General features: G+C 40.2%; 1 protein-coding gene across 1 annotated transcript in view; it reads left to right on the top strand.

Annotated features, from left to right (window-relative positions):
* Positions 1-19,398, top strand: part of SKOR2 (SKI family transcriptional corepressor 2) — a 41,642-nt gene that overhangs the window by 5,718 nt on the left and 16,526 nt on the right. The window contains exons 4-5 of the mRNA XM_027526042.1: positions 11,035-11,100; positions 11,482-11,580. Of these exons, the coding sequence (XP_027381843.1) occupies positions 11,035-11,100; positions 11,482-11,580 (165 nt within the window). The remainder of the gene's footprint in view (positions 1-11,034; positions 11,101-11,481; positions 11,581-19,398) is intronic.

The raw sequence follows: 19,398 nt of genomic DNA, 5'->3' as shown, positions 1-19,398 counted from the left end.
AAAAACAATTTTGGAAACATTCCTCAACCTCAGATCAAATGATATTTAGCAGCTCTGTATAGCTAAAAATAAATTTAAAAGTAGCCCAATTTCTCCCATGCCTGGAAACCACCGATGGGAGTCTATATGTATCCTAGTGAATACAAATTAATCGAGCTGTTTCAACAGCTGACGTGGATGGAGACCTTTGCTAGGTCGGTGTTGTACAACCAGTGAGAATTCCCATTCCTCTCTAACCAAAATAGACACAGCTCGGAAAGAGTTTAAAAGCAGTGTCACATTCTAGTGGCATTGTCAAGTTAATTTCGGGGGAATTTTTATCCGTTTTTATTTTATTTTATATACAACCCTGTCTTTGAGCATCCCCATGATGCTCGAAGTCTAATAAAATAAGAAAACTTGCATATAGCAATGACTTACACTTTCAAAATAATGTATAACCCACTCAGAGACAGGATAGGGATCCCACTTTTCATTTACTTAAGACAAGTTTTAATTTCGTGTGGCTTGTTAAAATTAGTACTTTGTAATGTATATGCTTAATTTTAAGTTTGGAGGTTTTAATTTTGGAGTTGGCTATTGGTGATTTTAAAGTTCAAATTATACTATATATGTATTTAATATAAAATAACACATTTAGGGAATAATTCACATCAGACTTCATTTTGCTAAAGCATGACTCACTAGAAGTCTCTTTGGGTCTAAGCTCTAACTCTGGGTGCAAATTTTAAAGAAAATAAAAATAAAATTTTATAAATGTTCTATAAAAGATCTAAAATGTACATAGTTTTTAAAGAGGTGTCAATAATTTGTACAAAATTGTGGTATAATTTGATGTTTAAATTGTTAAAATAGTTTTCATAGATTTAATGAGAAGATCCAAGTTTCACAATCTGAAACCATCTTTTTGGAACTTTAATTTCTTACCTTGTACTTAATAGCTAGTATTCATAATTCTTATAAAAATTTTAAATCAACATTTCAACAAATGTGTATACCCATTAAAAATCTAAATGTGTTAGAACATATTGATTTCTTTACTGAATTACCTCTTCTTGATTCTATATACGTGAATAGTCTCTGTAGATTTGTTAAAAACTGAATTTCTCTTCTTTGTCTTCCTCCAATTTTCATGACTGGACTGGTTCTATTTGAATATGAGTTCCTCCTGGCCTTGGAAGGGGTTTGGTTCCCCCATACTTAGTAAGTTCAGTAAACCCTAAGATAGGCATTAGAACCAAGGATGATAGCAAGAGTGGATCAAAACCACAGACTAGACTGTTGTTTGACGTTCAGATGGAAATACGAATGCCAAAAGGAAGGAAGTAAAAGTATAGTCAGGATCTGTGTTCACATAAAATTCCTCAGTGCCTGGAACTCAGGGCACACAGTCAATAGTTATATTGGTAATAACACCTAGTCATACTATTGATCTATCACGAGTCCCTCCCTCACAATAATTAATTTGATACAGATTCCCAGAGAAACTTGTTCCACATCGATTTTCCATATTACAATTTCATTCTCACATTATTCAGGGAAGCATGTAGGTAGTAGGTTATATCGTATTATTATTATCCTATATTGAATGGGAGACAGGTGGGACATGAAAGGGATGAAAATATATTATTGAAATAAACAAATGTTTGGGGGAAGAATATATTTTTTAAAATTTATCCTGGAGTCATGAGAATTTCATCCTCATGGTTCCTTTGCCGAAAGTGTTAGGGAGTTTGGGCTTTTGTAGGACTTGCAGTACTTTTGGCTGTCCGTCCTTGTAGGGCAGATCAACTCATGGTCTTCACAATGGAATGCACATTGGAGAAAATCCCAAAATGGTCACTCAGTTGACCTGTGTGTACATGCTCATTTGCTCAGTCATGTCCAACTCTGCAACCGTATGGACTGCAGCTCACCACGCTCCTCTGTCCATAATATTGTTCAGGCAAGATACACTGGAGTGGGTTGCCATTTCCTCCTCCAAGGGATCTTTCTCTTGCATCTCCTGCACTGGCAGGCGGATTCTTTACCACTGAGCCACTTGGGAGGCCCCAGTTGGCCTGTTTTGGTATTAAGGTACTTACTTAAGATCAAACTCCAAGAATCCATTAATTTAGCAAAGTGTCAAAAATCCAGATGAACCAAAAAAATTATGAAGTCTTGTGATGAATTGCTTTGGAGTGGTAGCAATAGACTGCTTTATCCAGAACGCCTTGCTGGTGAATGGAGTTATTTTTCCCCATGTAACGACTGTTAACTTCCACATGTATGTGATAGCATTCACTTGTTTATTTACTCAATTACTCCCCAAATATTTCAGAACACCTGCTGTTCAGTTCAGTCGCTCAGTCATGTCCGACTCTCTGTGACCCCATGGACTGCAGCACGCCAGACTTCCCTGCCCATCACCAACTCCCAGAGCTTACTCACACTCGGGTGCATTGAGTCAGTGATGCCATCCAACCATCTCATCCTCTGTCATCCCCTTCTCTTCCCAACTTCAATCTTTCCCAGCATCAAAGTCTTTTCAGATGAGTCAGTTCTTCTCATTAGGTGGCCAAAGTATTGGCGTTTCAGCTGTAGCATCAGTCCTTCCAATGAATATTCAGGACTGATTTCCTTTAGGATGGACTGGTTGGCTCTCCTTGCAGTCCAAGGGACTCTCAGGAGTCTTCTCCAACACCACAGCTCAAAGCATCAATTGTTCGTCACTCAGCTTTCTTTATAGTCCAACTCTCACATCCATACGTGACTGCTAGAAGTACCATAGCTTTGACTAGACGGACCTTTGTTGGCAAAGTAATGTCTCTGCTTTTTAATAAGCTGTCTGGGTTGGTCATAACTTTTCTTCCAAGGAGCAAGTGTCTTTTAACACCTACTGTATGCTAGCTATTTCTCCAGGCTCTAGAGATTCAGAGGTAGAATCAATACCAGTCCCTGCTCTCAAGTTACTTTCAATAAAAAAGAGGAAATGTATGAGCTGTAAGACAGTATGAATACTGTAGTAATCTAAAACAATGTAACATCCCATAAGATTTATATAGCCATATGTCTCTTTAGCCAGTGTGTAATTCAATCATCATTATTGGATAATATCAGTATTTTATTTCTGTGCATATACAGTATAACATAGAATAATGAAATGTCTTTTTAAACTACCTAACAAGTCAGTATGCAATTTTTTATTTTTACATGAATTTTTCACTCCCATGACATCATAATTATAGTTCATCAGGAAATTTCTGACCTTTTTCTAAACATAAAGATAAAGACTTGCTTCAATATGTCCCTAATACAGATTCAGTTTAGCAACAATATTTAGTTCTAGTTTGTTTTTTTAGTTCACCATTTTAATTAAGTTTGGCCTTTGTTCCACCTTTCAGCCCTCTTGGTAACTGTTGAGTGAAAGTGAGTGTTAGTTGCTCAATCGTGTCTGACTCTTTGCAACCCCATGGACTGTAGCCCACCAGGCTTCTCTGTCCATGGAATTCTCCAGGCAAGAATACTGGAGTAGGTAGCCATTCTCTTCTCCAGGGGATCTTTCCAACCAAGGGATCAAACCTGGGTCTCCTGCATTGCAGTTGGATTCTTTACCAGCTGAGCCACCACGGAAGCCCCTGGTAACTGTTACTTTTCAGCAATTTCAAAGAAATTACATTTTTTAAAGATTTTTTAAAATCCTTCCTGTTAGTGGTCATTAACCTTACTCATAGCAGATATTATACTTCTTTGTAATTAGAGGGACCAAACAAAGTTTTAAGCAGCCAAAATCACCCAGAATCCAAAACCTTTATCTATAGGGCTCTTTAAAATAAGACCCATGGCTTTAAAGCCAAGTAATATAAGATTAGGGGGATGCCAGTTTGGTCAAAATATTACCTACTCAAAAGTATAAATGACAGCATTTTGCTTGCAATCCCAGAGTCAAGTTTTGCATATCCTTTTTGAATAACTTCAGTGAAGTTAAGTGATTTGAAATTGAATGCAGTGGGGTAAGCCGGTGAGACAGCGGAAAGCTATTGCAATTCAAGGAAATCACGTGAAGTGGAGTCATCCTCGATTTCAATCCCTTTCATTGTGTAGAAACGCCAGCACCATTGGACTCTCAGCATGGCTGCATCTTGTTATATGTATAGAAGTTTTAAAATCAATTTGATTTTCACTGGTATGATTCTCTAGTGTACTTAATATGCTATGGACAGATTCCTGAGAATAGTAAGAAGCAGTTACACTTCTCATGAATATATAGCGGATGAGGCACTCTGATTTATTATTCCATTCTATTTTAAAACACGCTTATGATTTTTTTTCTTAATGAAAGAAGAAGAAAATTTCTAAAAAGTATAGATTGGTAGATCTGAGTTTTAATTCTCTTACCTACTAGATGACTTTGGGTAAGCCTTTGACTACTTTGGTCTCAGTTTATACACCTCTAAATTACTACAATATTTTTATGAACAATGACTTGAGGTATTTAAATATATGTATTTGAAATGAACTAATCCTCATATTTCAGATGTAAATTTCTTTTTACTTATGGAAACATTTTCTTTTTGTGGCTTTTAATAAGATATATGAAACTCAAGGAGACAGAGAAGGACAATTTAAAACTCTTCAGAAAAAAAATTAAAAATAGCATTAATTGACAAGTTCTAGAACTCAAGAGAATTCTAAATGAACTCACAATTCATTAATCAAAAAAATTTGATATGTTGATTCAAGAAGCAATGTGTATGCAACTCACGATAAATTTTGATCACAAACTATAAACCCACCGATATTAATCTTGCTCTTGTTCATTCTTTTTGGTTAATGGAATTAATATTTAGTTAGCTCATTTTGTAGCATACCCTCTCCAGTGGTATTGATTTTCTTTTCTCTTCTGTTCTGTGACCTCACTACAGTGCCAAAAGTCACAGGGGAGGAGTTTAATGTAGACTTTAACACCAAGAAATTAACACAAGTCCACGTCCCACTGATAGAGGAGAAAATTACTTAACCTTGCTTTCTGTGTAATTGATTTTTTAATACCTTAATGCAAAATGTTCTTAAAAACCTCTCTAAACCATACATTGTGCTAAATCTTGATTATTGTTCAAAGTACCAGTTATATAAATTGTAGATTAACTTTGACCCCATCCAAATTGTACCTCTAAGATAGATTGTTAGGGAAACAAAAAATTAACTTCCAGAAGTCTTAACGTCAGATTATAAAACTAAGATTAATTATGAAAATTCAGTGTTTCTTCGCAAGTAAAACATACATAAGAAGAGTCTCTCAATCAACAGATGCCAGGCCTGTGCTGGGGCTGCCGGGAGGCAGAGGGCGGGACCTCAGCCCAGCCCAGAGAGCATGACAGTGCCCTGGGAACTGTGTGCAGACAAGAAGCTTTGCATACACATCTTGCCTTCTCTTCCAGGGTCTGCTCCCCTGCACCAGAACACATGTAGTAGCACATGAGTCCCCATGAATGACAAACACATGTGGATGAAATTTTTTATTCCTCATCCAAATGTTAGAATGCATGTGTATCTCATGTATAGACACAGCCCCAAACCGAAATAGTTTCATTGACTAAATTTACCCTTCAGTGTGCATTTTCTGAAATGTATTTTCTCCAAATGTTTTTCATCAGTTGTCAACAGCCATCCTGGGGGAACAGAGAGGACCTTTCAAAGACAAGCAACTTGCTAACCCCTGGGGCTGCTGGCTGGTGTAATGCCACTGAGTGCTGTTTGCAGGCTCAAAGGAGACTTTAAAAGGGAGACAGCCAAGATAAGGAGTAGGAAAGAGGGGTTGAAAGGAGAAGGAAGGAGGATGTATTTCCATAGGAGGGATTTGGAAACGCCAACAGTTTTATTCTCCATCCAAATGTCAGGCATTTTACATTGTACCCTGTGTACTTAGATGCCCTGTACACATGCAGGATACAAGACTTAAATGATCTTATTTATTGAATTTAAGTTTAGCTTGAGAACACAATATCTTTTTAATCAACTTTTCCTCCCATCTCACAGCCACCAACAAGCAGAACAGGTTATCTGACCTACTCATTTGGCTCTTCAAATTAAATGAGCTCTAAAAAAATGTAAGATTATTATTATTTTTTTTTTGCAGTTGGAGACCACAGCAGACATGGATGTGCATTAGCATTTTCATGTCTTGGTTAATATTCAGTGCTATAGTTTTGTTTGTCCCTGGAAGAAATTTTCCAAATGTCAGATAGAAACAGAAATTGAAATAATCACAAACTTCTCCAGTTAACTGAAAATAGAGAATAAAGCTTAGACTGTACAATGGATCAAAATATGCTTTTTTGGTCTGTAGGAATGAGTTAGTGCTTGAAAAACATTATGATAATTGGAGTTTTACAGTAACATTAATTTGTATTTCTTTCAGAAACGAGATTGGATTAAATGAATTACAGGCTTTTGTGGAATGTACCTGTACCCTTCCCTAGAGCAGAGGCATTGGGGGGTTACCTGTAGGGCAGGATTCCTCTGCCTTCAGAAAGCAGATTTTCTAGCTGTGGAAGACCAAACTAGCGTAGGAAAGAGTCACTGCCACTTGGGGACTTCTGATATTGGATGGACTAGTGGGGGTGCAGCTTAGGGAAGAGAAACCACCTAAAACAGAGCCAGCAGATGTAGGAAACAAAAGGCTGCCTTGGGGAAGGGTTTGTGTTTAGTGACAGAGAAATTCAGGTTCGTGGAGCTGGATGGGACAGGGTCACTGGAGAACCTGGAGTGGATCGTGCAGTGTAGACCACATGCAGGGTCTGTAAGCAGAGGTGTGCCATGGTGTTTAACAGAAAGTCATTACCATTATGCCTTGAAATGTAGCCCTGGTCAATCTATTGGCTTTTTTAAGGTTTTTTCCCCTCTTTGGATACTCCAGTTCCCCCTTCATCTGCTATTTACTGCTCATGCTTGCTTTGGCATGGCAAATTCTCACATCCATCTCTCTTGTATTTCCAATTTCTGATGGCTGTGTGAGTGAGGGCAGAACCAAGGGTCGGGTGGAAGTGTGGGACTGCCTGGTCCCAGAGGACCCTGGAGAGACCAGGGAAGCAGGAACCATGTGGCTCCAGGCTCTCTGGGCTCCGCTGCAGTCAGCAGAAGTGGAGTTTCTCTGATGTGCAATTGCACTGTCTCTACCCTCCTGGGGCGAACAGGCTTCACAGGCAATGCCACGAATGTGCGTTTGTGTAGACTCATCTAGAGCCGCGGCTCTTCATCGCGTCCATCCACAGGATGGATTTTATGCCTGAATTATCCATCATTCTCCAACTTTAAGCTATTTTCAACCATTTTCTTTATAATTAAGATCTCATGCCCCCCTCCACCCTGGCCTTTGTGTAACTTTTTAAACTTTTTTAAGGGGGAATATAATGGGAAGATAGTAAGCATTTTAGTTTTGGGATGTCTCCAAACCCATTCATTAATTTTGGAAAAGTAAAATGCATTCAACCTGATGGAATAGGTATAAAAATGGGAAGCTCATCGTCAACTAAATCTCATTTATTTAATCTAGTATTAGACTGCTTGCTTTTCTTTTAACCAGATGGAAAACATTAGCAGTAGTAGTGAACAAACATATCCAGGCTCCCAGAGGTCATTTTTAACCACCATTAAGAATCTGGTTTTCACAGATTAGTAATATACAAAAGGCAACGGTCCAGTAAAGGACGCACAAAAGGCAGCTGACGCTTCTGTGCCTCTTATTTACCTGACACTGACCCACTTTTAAAAACTCTTTGTAAGTGAGACATTTGAACCTTCTGAACTCAAAATTGGCAGATTTTCCTGAGAAGCTGTAGCAAAATATCTGTTTAAAATAGACACTGATGTAAAATGTTATTAAAACCTCCACAAAATGGATGAAAGTTTATTATAAATGTTACCAGTAGATTTGCCTGTTACTTATTTAGTTTTCATTTACTACCAATTTGTTTAATGCTTCATAGATATGTAAACTTACTGTGAAGTGGAAAAGATATACATTTTACATATCATATATTAATTTTTGAAATTAATTATCTAGTTGAAATGTAATATAAGGTAAATAGTCCACAAAATACATTAATAGATCAAAAAGAAACTGATAAGCAAATGGATTCTGGAGTTGCTTATTCAGAAACTATCTCATTTAAATCATGTGTTGAGTGGTTGGGGAAGTTGTAGAATGATGAAATCTCACTGTGTTCTGTAGATAGGTACAGAAATGTGTGCGCGCTCATTTCATTTCTTGTTCAACCTCAGTATGTAAATATGAAACATCTATGAGTTTAACTGGTTAGCTGACTCTAAAGTAAACATAGGCAAAGCGGCACATAATATGAATTTATCTTCATTTTTAAACCATTTTTCTTGGTTTATGGGGCTTCCCAGGTGGCACTAGTGGCCAGTACAGGAAATGTAAGAGCCGTGGGTTCAGTCCCACAGTGGGGAAGTTCCCCTGGAGGAGAACGTTGCAGCTCACTCCAGTTTTCTTGCCTGGAGATTTCCATGGACAGAGGAGCCTGGTGAGCAACAGTCCATAGGGTTACAAAGAGTCAGACATGACTGAACCAACTTAGCACGCACGCACGCATTCTTGATTTATGTCCGTATGATTTGTGGTCAACTTTCATGTTACTCTTCTTTTAGTGTTAGTTGCTCAGTCATGTCCAACTCTTTGTGACCTGGTGGACTGTAGCCCACCAGGCTTCCTCTGTCCATGGGATTCTCCAGGCAAGAATACTGGAATGGATTGCCATTTCCTTCTCCAGGGGATCTTCCTGACTCAGGGATCAAACCTGGGTCTCCTGCACTGCAGACAGATTCTTTACCAGTTGAGCCACCAGGGAAGACTTTCTTTTAGATAATAGTGATTTATAGGAATTATGTTGAGATGTGTATGTAAAATGCTTCGCAGATATTTTCTCATCATTTTACCATATGGAGAAGAAAGCCAAAGTATTAATATTCAAAAGTCTGTAAGAGAGGTAATGTCCAAGATAAGAGTGAGAATGAGTTTGTGCAAATATGATCTAGATGGTACAGAAAATGGCTTCCATTAAGGAATTCAGGTATGCCCTGGATATTATTAACAATGGGGAGCCAGGGGACGTGCCTTCCCGTAACTATGCACATGCTTGTGAACATTTGTGTATTTGTATTTACATATGCACACATGCTCATCTGCACACACATACTCCTGACAGTCATCAGGTAAGCTATAGCATCGCTGGTTATAATATCATGTTGAAGATTTCTCTGTCTGTCCTTGATACTATAGGCTGCTGCTTTGGGAAGAAATTCTGCTCTTCTCTTTGCAGAAATTTTTACCTTCACAGTGAAGTTCTCCAGTATTCCTGCAGGTGCCCAGGACCACTTCCATTCTATTTCTTGCTGAGCAGGGAAAATTAAAAAACAATGAGAAAAGAACTGAAATGGTCCATCTGGTCTGTGCTATAATTTAGAATTCATGACTGCCCAGGGTCCCTTTCAGTGACAGCTGGAAAGACTTTATTGAGTACCTAGCATGTGACCGGCCCTGCACTAGGCACTGGCCATACAGAAAGACAGAGCACCTGCTTCCAAATAGTACGCTGCCTACTAGGTGCAGAAGGCTGCAAGGAAACAGCACCAAGGACACAGGAGAGCGAACCCAAGGGAGAGACAAGGGGATTCAAGAAACCTCCTCAGAGCACGTTTGCTGGACTGCCACCTCTCTTTAGAGGAAAATGGAAAGCTTAATTAAATTATTTGGATAATTGCCTATAGCAAGTTGAGATTTTTTAAAAATTCTGATAGTTGAATGATTACATTTCTTTGCTTATGTTTTCTGAATTATATAGACTCAATTTATGACTTAGCAATACACTTTCTTGTCTCGCTATCATTCTAGTTAGCCCCTGCAAAATAGTTAAGAACAACAATCTAAGCTCTATCCATAATATAGTTTGTATGGTTGAAGACAAGTAGCTAAGAAATTATCATGGTTAAGAAATTATCATCAGTAAGCATGTGATTGTTAGAAAGTAACATGACTTATTTCACACCTCTCACTTAGGTTGATTTCCTCTTAAACAACCTATCAATTATTAGGAAACCGCTTCCCTGGTGGCTCAGAGGGTAAAGAATCTGCCTGCAATTTGGTTCAATCCCTAGGTTGGGAAGATCCCCTGGAGAAGGGAAAGGCTACCCACTCCAGTATTCTTGCCTAGAGAATTCCATGGACAGAGGAGCCTGGTGGGCTACACAGTCCATGCAATTTCAAGGAGTGGGGGCTTCCGAGGTGGCACCAGTGGTAAAGAACCTGCCTGCCAGTGCAGGACATGTAAGAGACACGGGTTTGATCCCTGGGTTGGGAAGATCCCCTGGAGGAAGTCGTGGCAACCCACTCCAGCATTCTTGCCTAGAGAATCCCCATGGACAGAGTAGCCTAGTGGGCTATAGTCCACAGGGTCACAGAGAGTTGGACACGACTGAAGCCACTTAGCACGCGCGCACACACACACACCAGGCTCATATATTCTCTCCCAGGGACAGCTAAAGACACCTCCCACTTCTTCTTCATTGCCCATTTTGGTGACCCAAGAAGACTGAAGGCGCTTCTTCTGGTCTTGGGGGCCTTCAAATTAACAGCAAGCTTCTTCACTTCTAGAAACAGAGGAACTCTGATCAGATTTCTACCAGAAATGTCGACTATTCAACCTCCTCTTTTGCTGTTCTAACAGTTAGCATCGTTGTAAAGACTGGGTGGTGATGGGGGACGGGAGAGGGTGACATGGAGAGTCTGCTTTCATGGAGCCACTATTGTGGTGTAGGTGGGCTCTGACCTCATATCTGTCACTCCCCCCACAAACCCCGCCCTGCCGTAGTTTAGGGGAAGGATACACGAGCAAATGAGGACAACATTTGGCTCTGAGGATTTCCACTTTGAAGTTATATTAAATACACTCTTTTGTAGATAGATAGAACGTGAAAGTACAAACTTGCAGAAAATAGTCTACACAAAACTAATATTTTTTCCTCCGTTTTTACAAGGTGAACACACACAGGAGACGAATTCACCTCATTCACTCAAAAAGGATGTAGAAAATATGGGGAAAGGTAAAGAAAAGTTTTAATTCTGTAGAACTTCTCTTTGCTTTATAAAACTAAAGAGATACTAGGAGGATATATTTGCTCTACACCATATTTTAAGCTTGACAAGCAACATATGAATAATATATGGACCATTGGGTGGATATAATTGAGATTAATGCATACATATCAATCAATACATGACACTGTAATATAATACTTTAAAATAATATATTACATTGATTTATATTCATGGATTTCTGCACAAAATCTATCCTATGTCTATGCAACACTTTTTAAACTAGTAAAATATTTTGTCTTATAATAATAAATTGCCATATGTAACAGTTCTCTGGAGAGTTATTTGTAAAGATTAGTAAAAATGACTCTTCTTTTTTTCTTTATTAGAAGAACTTCAGAAGGTTTTATTTGAACAAATAGATTTACGGAGACGACTCGAACAAGAATTCCAAGTGTTAAAAGGAAATACATCTTTCCCAGTATTCAGTAAGAAATCACTTTTATTTCATTGCATTATGATACTTGATAACATTTTTATTAGTCTGTGTAAGTACACGTGATGTCTTTAGTATTTGGAGATTTTATCCTGTTATTTATTTTATCAGCTTACAGATAAAATTTCTTATAAGAACTTTTTTTTTATTAATTGTATTGGTAGGTATGTGTTTGTGCATATATATAGTATACATTTAAAACATGTATGCAAATATACCCTTATATGTATAGGTATATTTAAATAGATATATTAATATTTTTAAAACGAACTACTCAAGTATTTTTTTCTCTAAGGTAGGAAAAAGAACAGTTAATTCCTTTTCTCAGATAGTGCTAGAGAGCTGCCTGGTACTTGAAATACGAAGATTTAAAATTTAACAATCCACTATACTTATATTTTATTAATTAAAATTAGTATAATTTTAGTAGTTTGGGATTCTCCATCCATATTTAGCATTAAAATTTCATTCCAGATTTATTGGCAAAAGAAATTATGGCATAAAACCTTGATTCTGCTCCCAGAGTCCTAGAATTTCAGAAAGACCTAAGATGGGTGTCTGGATTTCTGAAATTCTCCAGTCATGTTCTGAATCACTCTTAGATAAGTACTGGGTTGGCCACAAAGTTCATCCATGACCCAGTACATCACAGTAGTGTTTTTCAAACTTTTTGAAGTTTCATTTAGTCATATTCCTTTCTCCAGAGAAAGGAAAGTGGGAAATAAAGTAATATGTAAACACATTTTAAATTAAATACATTTAATTTTTTTCTGAGACACTTTGAGCATGTCAGTACCCTTTGTTTATTAAACCAGAAATCAGAAAACTCATGTTGATAATTCCTGGGTAAGAGTCACAGGCAAATATCTGGAAAAAGACTTTTCAGTAATGGTGGCAATTTTAATAGTAGGAACACAAAGGCCTACCAGAGCTCCTCAAATGTGGTCGTCAGCACAACTGAGAGACTTGCCCTCTTGGGTAGCAGTTTTGAACAGTACTGGGTTCCTGGTAACATGTCAGACTAAGTTGCACCAGAATGTTTAGCAGGGATAAAAATGAAGAGGGCTCATGGTGGAAGAGAGTACCGGCCACAAGGAACAGCAGAGTTGGCCAAGTTTGGGCTCTGTCAGTATCCACAAGGGAGGTTTGGAGCTCATGATGATATGTATTTTGGATTTGAAGAATGCTTCCTATGGCTTAGAATAAGATCAAAGGGAGGAGAATGACCAATAGCTCTTGATAGTGTATTAGGATCATCATGACATTTGTAGTGCTAAGAAAAAGAGGAACATAGTAAAAATATCTTTGAGACCTTAAAAAACAGGTGCTTCCAAATAAACCAGGATTCCCTAATTTCTAAAACCGTACCTTCAGATAAACTGTACAGATCCTTGTAGCAGTGAGCAGACACTGAATGATTTGTGTCCCCTCTAAGCTAATGTTTGAGTTTGCGGATCCAGCAGACTGGATCCAGACCCCAGTGAGTCCCTGGAGTGTCTACCTAACTCCCTATGAAGCCAGGATAGCCATAATTTTTACCACTAATAAAAGTTGATCAACTGTTTTAAGGAATTGGGACTTCCCTGGCAGTACAGTGGTTAAGACTCTGTACTTCCACTGCACGGGACATGAGTTCAATCCCTGGTCAGAGAACTAAGATCCTACATGCCATGGCGCAGCCAGGGAAAAACAAAATCATTTTAAGAAATTAAGTAATTTGTACATTTCTTACTAGTTATCATAAACATGCAGATGTTTCTGTTTTTTTTAAAGTTGGGATCCCAGTTTCCATTCAGACCCCTCATTCATCCTTTTGTTGTAAATTAAGATGACTCCTCTATGTTGCCATGTGTATGAAACACTTAGATTAAAAAACAACAGAAAAGTTTTACTCTTTTTTATCTGCAGTGTACTCCACTGACCAAGGAAGTGGTGTGGGTACCCAAGTTTGAATAATGCGTGGTTTAGACCCACCACAAAGAGGCAGTTAATTTCACACCAGTGAAAATAGCAAATGCCCATTATGTGCTTGTTAACTAAACATGAGAGGCCATGAGGCTGGCAGACAGATTTAGCTTCGCTCAGGTGGAAAGGGGAGGACGGAACTACTAAAGCCACACCAGAAGGAAGCAGAGAGGAAACCCAACCGGAGCGTTTTACTAGGAGGTGGATTCAGTCAGGACACTTCAAATCTAATTCCCTTAGAACGCTTAGGGGGACTTAGGCTAAGTTGTCACCTGTAACTTACGATTCCAGGCTCAAAAATCCCCTGAGCTACTTTGTGGCTCTGCCACTTCCTGGTTGTAGGACCTTGGAAACTGTAACATGGGCCAGATAATCCTCGTCTCATACAAAGATGAGGACTACATGAGAGGATCCACGTTGAAGTCGGAGAACATCCCTAGCGCAGGATAAGTGCTTGATAGCATCATCAGTGACAGTGATGGTGATGAGGAAGCAGGAGGAAGAAGAGGAGATTATTCATTAGCATTGAGTTCTTGAAAAGTGTTTCTAGAATACAGAGCACGGTGGTTGGTAGCCGGGTCTCCAGGTTTGGACGCTGACCTCCCCGCAGAATAACCTTAGACAGATTTTTACCCGACCGCCTTTTCAGCTGTAGAGCCATACTACTGCCCACTTTGTGGCACTGCAGAGAGGATTAAAATGTATAAAGTGTTCAGCATAGTGACTGATCCGTAGTAATGTGAGTCGTTGTTACTATTACCATTTTAAGTATAATACTTATGTTCCTACAGGGGCTTTATTGTAAAGCAGCTGATACTAGAAAGCAGAACTTCTAGAGCTTTATCGGGCGGTAGTTATAGAGGATGGGACAGGCAGCGAAACTGGTTTTGACACAAGACAATTCTATTTAGTTGTCCAACTGAGCAGATAAGCAAAGAGAAGTCAGGAGGGGATCCTAAGGGAAGGTGGGAGAAATGTAGTCTAGAATCGGGTAGAAATAAGAGTTGGAGGAAATGGATGAAGGGGAGCTTCACCTCTGTCAAGGTCGTTGAGCTGACAGTGGAACAGCTGGTCCCACATCCTGCAGTGACATCCTGTGTGTAATTAGACAGGCCCTGCCCCCAGCATCGGAGATGGCAATGGCACCCCACTCCAGTACTCTTGCCTAGAAAATCCCACGGACGGAGGAGCCTGGAAGGTTGCAGTCCATGGGGTCTCTGAGGGTCAGACACGACTGAGCGACTTCACTTTCACTTTTCACTTTCATGCATTGGAGAAGGAAATGGCAACCCACTCCAGTGTTCTTGCCTGGAGAATCCCAGGGACGGGGAAGCCTGGTGGGCTGCCGTCTATGGGGTCGCACAGAGTGGGACACGACTGAAGTGACTTAGCAGCAGCAGCAGCCCCCAGCATGCCACGGGACTTTCCCACTAAGGACCAATCTGATCACTGTTGCAGCTGCAGATCTGGTAGTCACTTTGTCCTGACACTGTATCTGCCTTCCCTAGTGAATCTCTCCTTCCTCCCTTCTCCTCCAGCACCCGGCACCTTCCTCTATTACAGCATTTGCTGTCGTTTTTCAGTCATTTTACTCTCTTGCCACTAGCCATCAGTGTGATCTCAGAGCCTAGCCCTGATCTGGGACCTGCAAAAGGCTGCTAGATGAAGTCACCAGTGGAGAAGGCCCTTACTCTCTCTCTCTCATGTCTCTGCTGCAGGGTGTAACCCTGGGTCCTTACCTCCCTTCCCCACTCCAGCTCTTTCTGCTTGCTGCCACTAGCCCAGCCTTCCTAAAAATCTACCTTTGGTGCCACATATTCCATGCACTATAGTGATTCTCTGTTGCTGATCATATTGCAACTAATCTGACTCCTGACTGGCTTCTAAAACCCTCTGTAATCGCCCCACTCACCCTGCTTATTTCTCCTTCTCCCCCTGTTCAGCTCGTTACCCCATGGACAGCCCTCACCCCTCATTTTCCACCTCTGCACCCCTTGTTTCTCTAGTTCCTCGTCTAGGTGCTCCTCCTCATTTGGAACATAGCTCAAGTCCCGCCACCTCGAGGAAGCCTTCCCACTCTTGCAGTACGCACGCTTTGCTGAAGTCCTAGTTCCACTGGCGTTTTGTGTTAACTCCTCGCTGATTCTTTCACCCTCCACCTGACAGTGTTGTAAATATGTTCAGGATAGTCTTTGTTGCTGCCCACCCAGCAAATTGTGGGCATAGAGTGTACTCTCAGTCAATGGTTGATGTAGGTTTTGGTGTCATATTCAAAGAGATTAAAGCTCATGATGAAGATGAAATTGGATCACTGATAAAGGAGATTAGTGAGGACTCATGAATTGAGTCCTTGGATTTGCAGATATGACGACAAATTCATGGCACTGAGAGAACCAAGTAGAAAGGCCAGTGGTTTACAACAAGGGAGGCCTAATGACTGAGGCTTTGTGAAAAACTTAACTGGTAGGTGTTAATCATGTCATTGTTTTAGATTTTTATTTAAAAATCTGTTTTCCAAGTTCCTTTTAAGATTACTTCTTAAAAGACCCAACTATATTTCATCTGTCTGATTATGGTCATCCCATCTTTCACCTGTGACTGTTACTAGATTCATTCTATGACCAGTAGAATCATAGAATTCTTCTTTGCTTGCTCTTTGTATAGTGTCCTCTGGAAAAGGAGGGAAGGGAGTTTCTAATACATGGTACGGATCAAAAGTCTCTATTATCGTTTAAAAGCAGTGACAACAAAATGAATACTGTGTAAATGAAAAAGCCCCCAAAGCTTATTGCTTGATACGTAGGCTCTACTGGGGGAATTAGATCTACTGTATGAGTCCTCGTCTTATTTCTAGTGCCAGGAATGTAGGCTGGATACTTCTTGTTGCCATTTGAAAGACGCTTTGGCTTTTCAGACTGTCCATGTTTGCGGAACACAGGTGTCGCTGCTGTGTTTGGCTGGCAGACTGCCGGTGCTTTTGCTGCCACCTCTGTTTATGCTGTCATCTTCCAAAATACTTGGGCTCTCAGTAATTCTCATTAGAGAGATAAGCTTACTGATTTTTTCATCTCCAATTAAATTGTGCCTTCACCGCCTTGGAACATAGCAAACCTTTTAGTTTTTTTCTTTTGCCAGTTAGCGATCTTTATATCTCCCAATTTATGCTTGTTGTAGAAAAGTTTGGAGAAGGCAATGGCACCCCACTCCAGTACTCTTGCCTGGAAAATCCCATGGACGGAGGAGCCCAGTGGGCTGCAGTCCATGGGGTCGCTAGGAGTCGGACACGACTGAGCGACTTCACTTTGACTTTTCACTTTCATGCATTGGAGGAGGAAATGGCAACCCACTCCAGTGTTCTTGCCTGGAGAATCCCATGGACAGAGGAGCCTGGTGGGCTGCTGTCTATGGGGTCGCACAGAGTCAGACACGACTGAAGCGACTTAGCAGCAGCAGTAGAAAAGTTTAAGTATGCAGAAATATAAAAGAAAGAAAATAAAAATCACCCATAATCTTGTCACCTAGAGAAAACCAATGTCAACATTTTGGAGTTTCAGCCTTTCTAATGCATATTAAATCATTTTTTAAACAAAATAAAATATTACACACACTATTTTTTTAACCTTCCTTTTTCCCACTTAACATGAACTTCTTTTCTTGACCACCCAGCAGTCTATAAATGTGGTCTTATATTGGACATTAAAGTTTATCCAAGTTTTAGACATCATTGTTACTAAATCTTTGCACAAATCCATGATCATTTTCTTAGGATAAACTCCTAAAAGAATTGCTGTGTCAAAGATATGATCTTTTCAAAGCTCTTGATGCAAAATTTTATGTTGCTTTCCCCAAAGGTTGAATTCATATTCCCATCCTTGAAACACCATGTATCATCTTTTCTTTAGATCTTTGGTAACTTAAATGGAAAAAGTGGTTCCTCATATTACTTCCTTTTCTTTCATTGCTGGGGATATTGAACACTTCGCCTGTATCTGCCATCCCTTTGTATGTGTTGTGAATGCCATAGTCTTTCCTCATATTTCTTTTGATGTGTTCATTTTCTTATGGTTTGTGTGAACTCTTTACATACTAAAGTATTAATTCTGTATCATCTTGCAAATTTTTTTTTGCTTCAATTCATTTTAAAATGTTGACTTTGGTGTTTTGTGTTCACGTTTGTTGTCACATCAAAGCTTTAAATTTTTATCTAATCAAATCTATCAGTCTTTCTGGCTTGCTTTTTGTCTTTGACACCTTTCCTCACTCCACTTCTATAAAAATATTCACCATTTTTCTATCACTTTAATGGCTTTTTTTTTTTCATTTTAATTTAAAGAATTGTATTGTATGCCATCAGAGAGCCATGAGCATGAATTAAGTAAGGGCTAGTTACCATCATTCCACTCTAAATTGCCCTCCTCCAAAATCAGACTCTCCTGGGATTCCAGGGAGGTGGCACAGCCAGCTTCAGGCAGGCTTTGTTCCCACCCCTCTCAGTTCCCACCCTGATCAGAGGCACTGCGGAGCTCGAGAGGGACAGAGGAAGCTGCCAAGGCTCAGAGGGTAGGTCTCGTCTTCACAGATGGATGCCTGCTTGGGATGTACTCTGGCCTCTGGAAAGAACACTGATCTTCTGAAGGTGTCTGGCCCAGGCACAGGGCTAAGGATGCTAGTGGAATGTTGGTTCCGATTGCCTTGTGCCCAGTCTATGGGCTTTGACCCACCTCCAGTGCATCCTAGGTGGCAGGTGGATGCCAGCCCCTCATACTCCTAATTGTTATCAGTGCATGTCAAAATTACCCACTCCTCATCTACCAGCACAGGAAAGAGAACTGGTGTCTGAAGCCCAACCAAGTCGATTTACCTTGTCATCAAATCTTAAAGCAGTAGAGCAGGAAAGGGCCTTACAGAGCACATTACTCCATCCCCTTGTTTGTTCGGATAAGGGTCTGAGCCTCCAGAGTCGGGTAACTGTCATTCAAGGCAGATCCAGACCTTCTGGTGGATATTTCAGTGCTCTTTTCATTCCTCATCCATTAACCAGCCCCTGCCGTGTGTCAAGCACTGTGGTGGGCTTTGGAAATTTTAGAAGTGTCTAAAATATATCTTCCTGCCCTCACTGTCGCACTCAAAGACACATGTATAACAGCTAATCATAGTATGAACTGTGGATGCATTAACAGAGGTATGCGTACAGTAGTGGAGGAGTAGAAGAGAAGGGTGACTGATCCTGGAAGGAGAGGGCAGGAGAATCAGATAACATTCTGGGAGACATAACATTCAAGCTTGAAGAAATTGGAGAGGTTTGCTCTAAGGGCAAGGCCACACATCACACGGGAGTACAGTGCGTGTGTGAAGACTGGAGCATGGTTTGGCGGGTGATGGGACGCAGGGAGCTTCCTCCACCCGCTGTGCTGTAGTCAGCTGGGTACTTGCTGTTCCCCACTCAGCCTCCGCGTCTTACTGCAGAGTGCTGATCACATCTCCTCCCCCCTTTCCTTGCGTTCACCCTCCAAGGGAATCGGGGCTCCTCCTTTAACCCTCGCACAGTACTACAGACTTACCTCTATTACAGCGACTTTCCCATCAAGTTCTGAGAAGAGAATAGGAAATGGATCTTTTAAAAAATATATGTTATAAAAGGCAAGACTGTGGAGACAATAAAAAGATCAAGTCTGCTAGAGATGGGGTGGACGGGAGCAGTGAATAAGCAGAGCACGGAGGATTTCAGGGCAGTGAGAATATTCTGCCCAATATGTGACGACAGAGACACGTTGCTATAGACTCGTCCAAATGCACAGACTGTACAAAACACCAAGAGTGAATCCTAAGGTAAACTATGGACTTC

This window comes from Bos indicus x Bos taurus, chromosome 24, assembly GCF_003369695.1.
Source record: "Bos indicus x Bos taurus breed Angus x Brahman F1 hybrid chromosome 24, Bos_hybrid_MaternalHap_v2.0, whole genome shotgun sequence".
In the NCBI taxonomy this organism is placed as follows: Eukaryota; Metazoa; Chordata; class Mammalia; order Artiodactyla; family Bovidae; genus Bos; species Bos indicus x Bos taurus.
The sequence above is the reverse complement of the archived record's forward strand: the minus strand, read 5'-3'. Positions and strand labels throughout refer to the sequence as shown.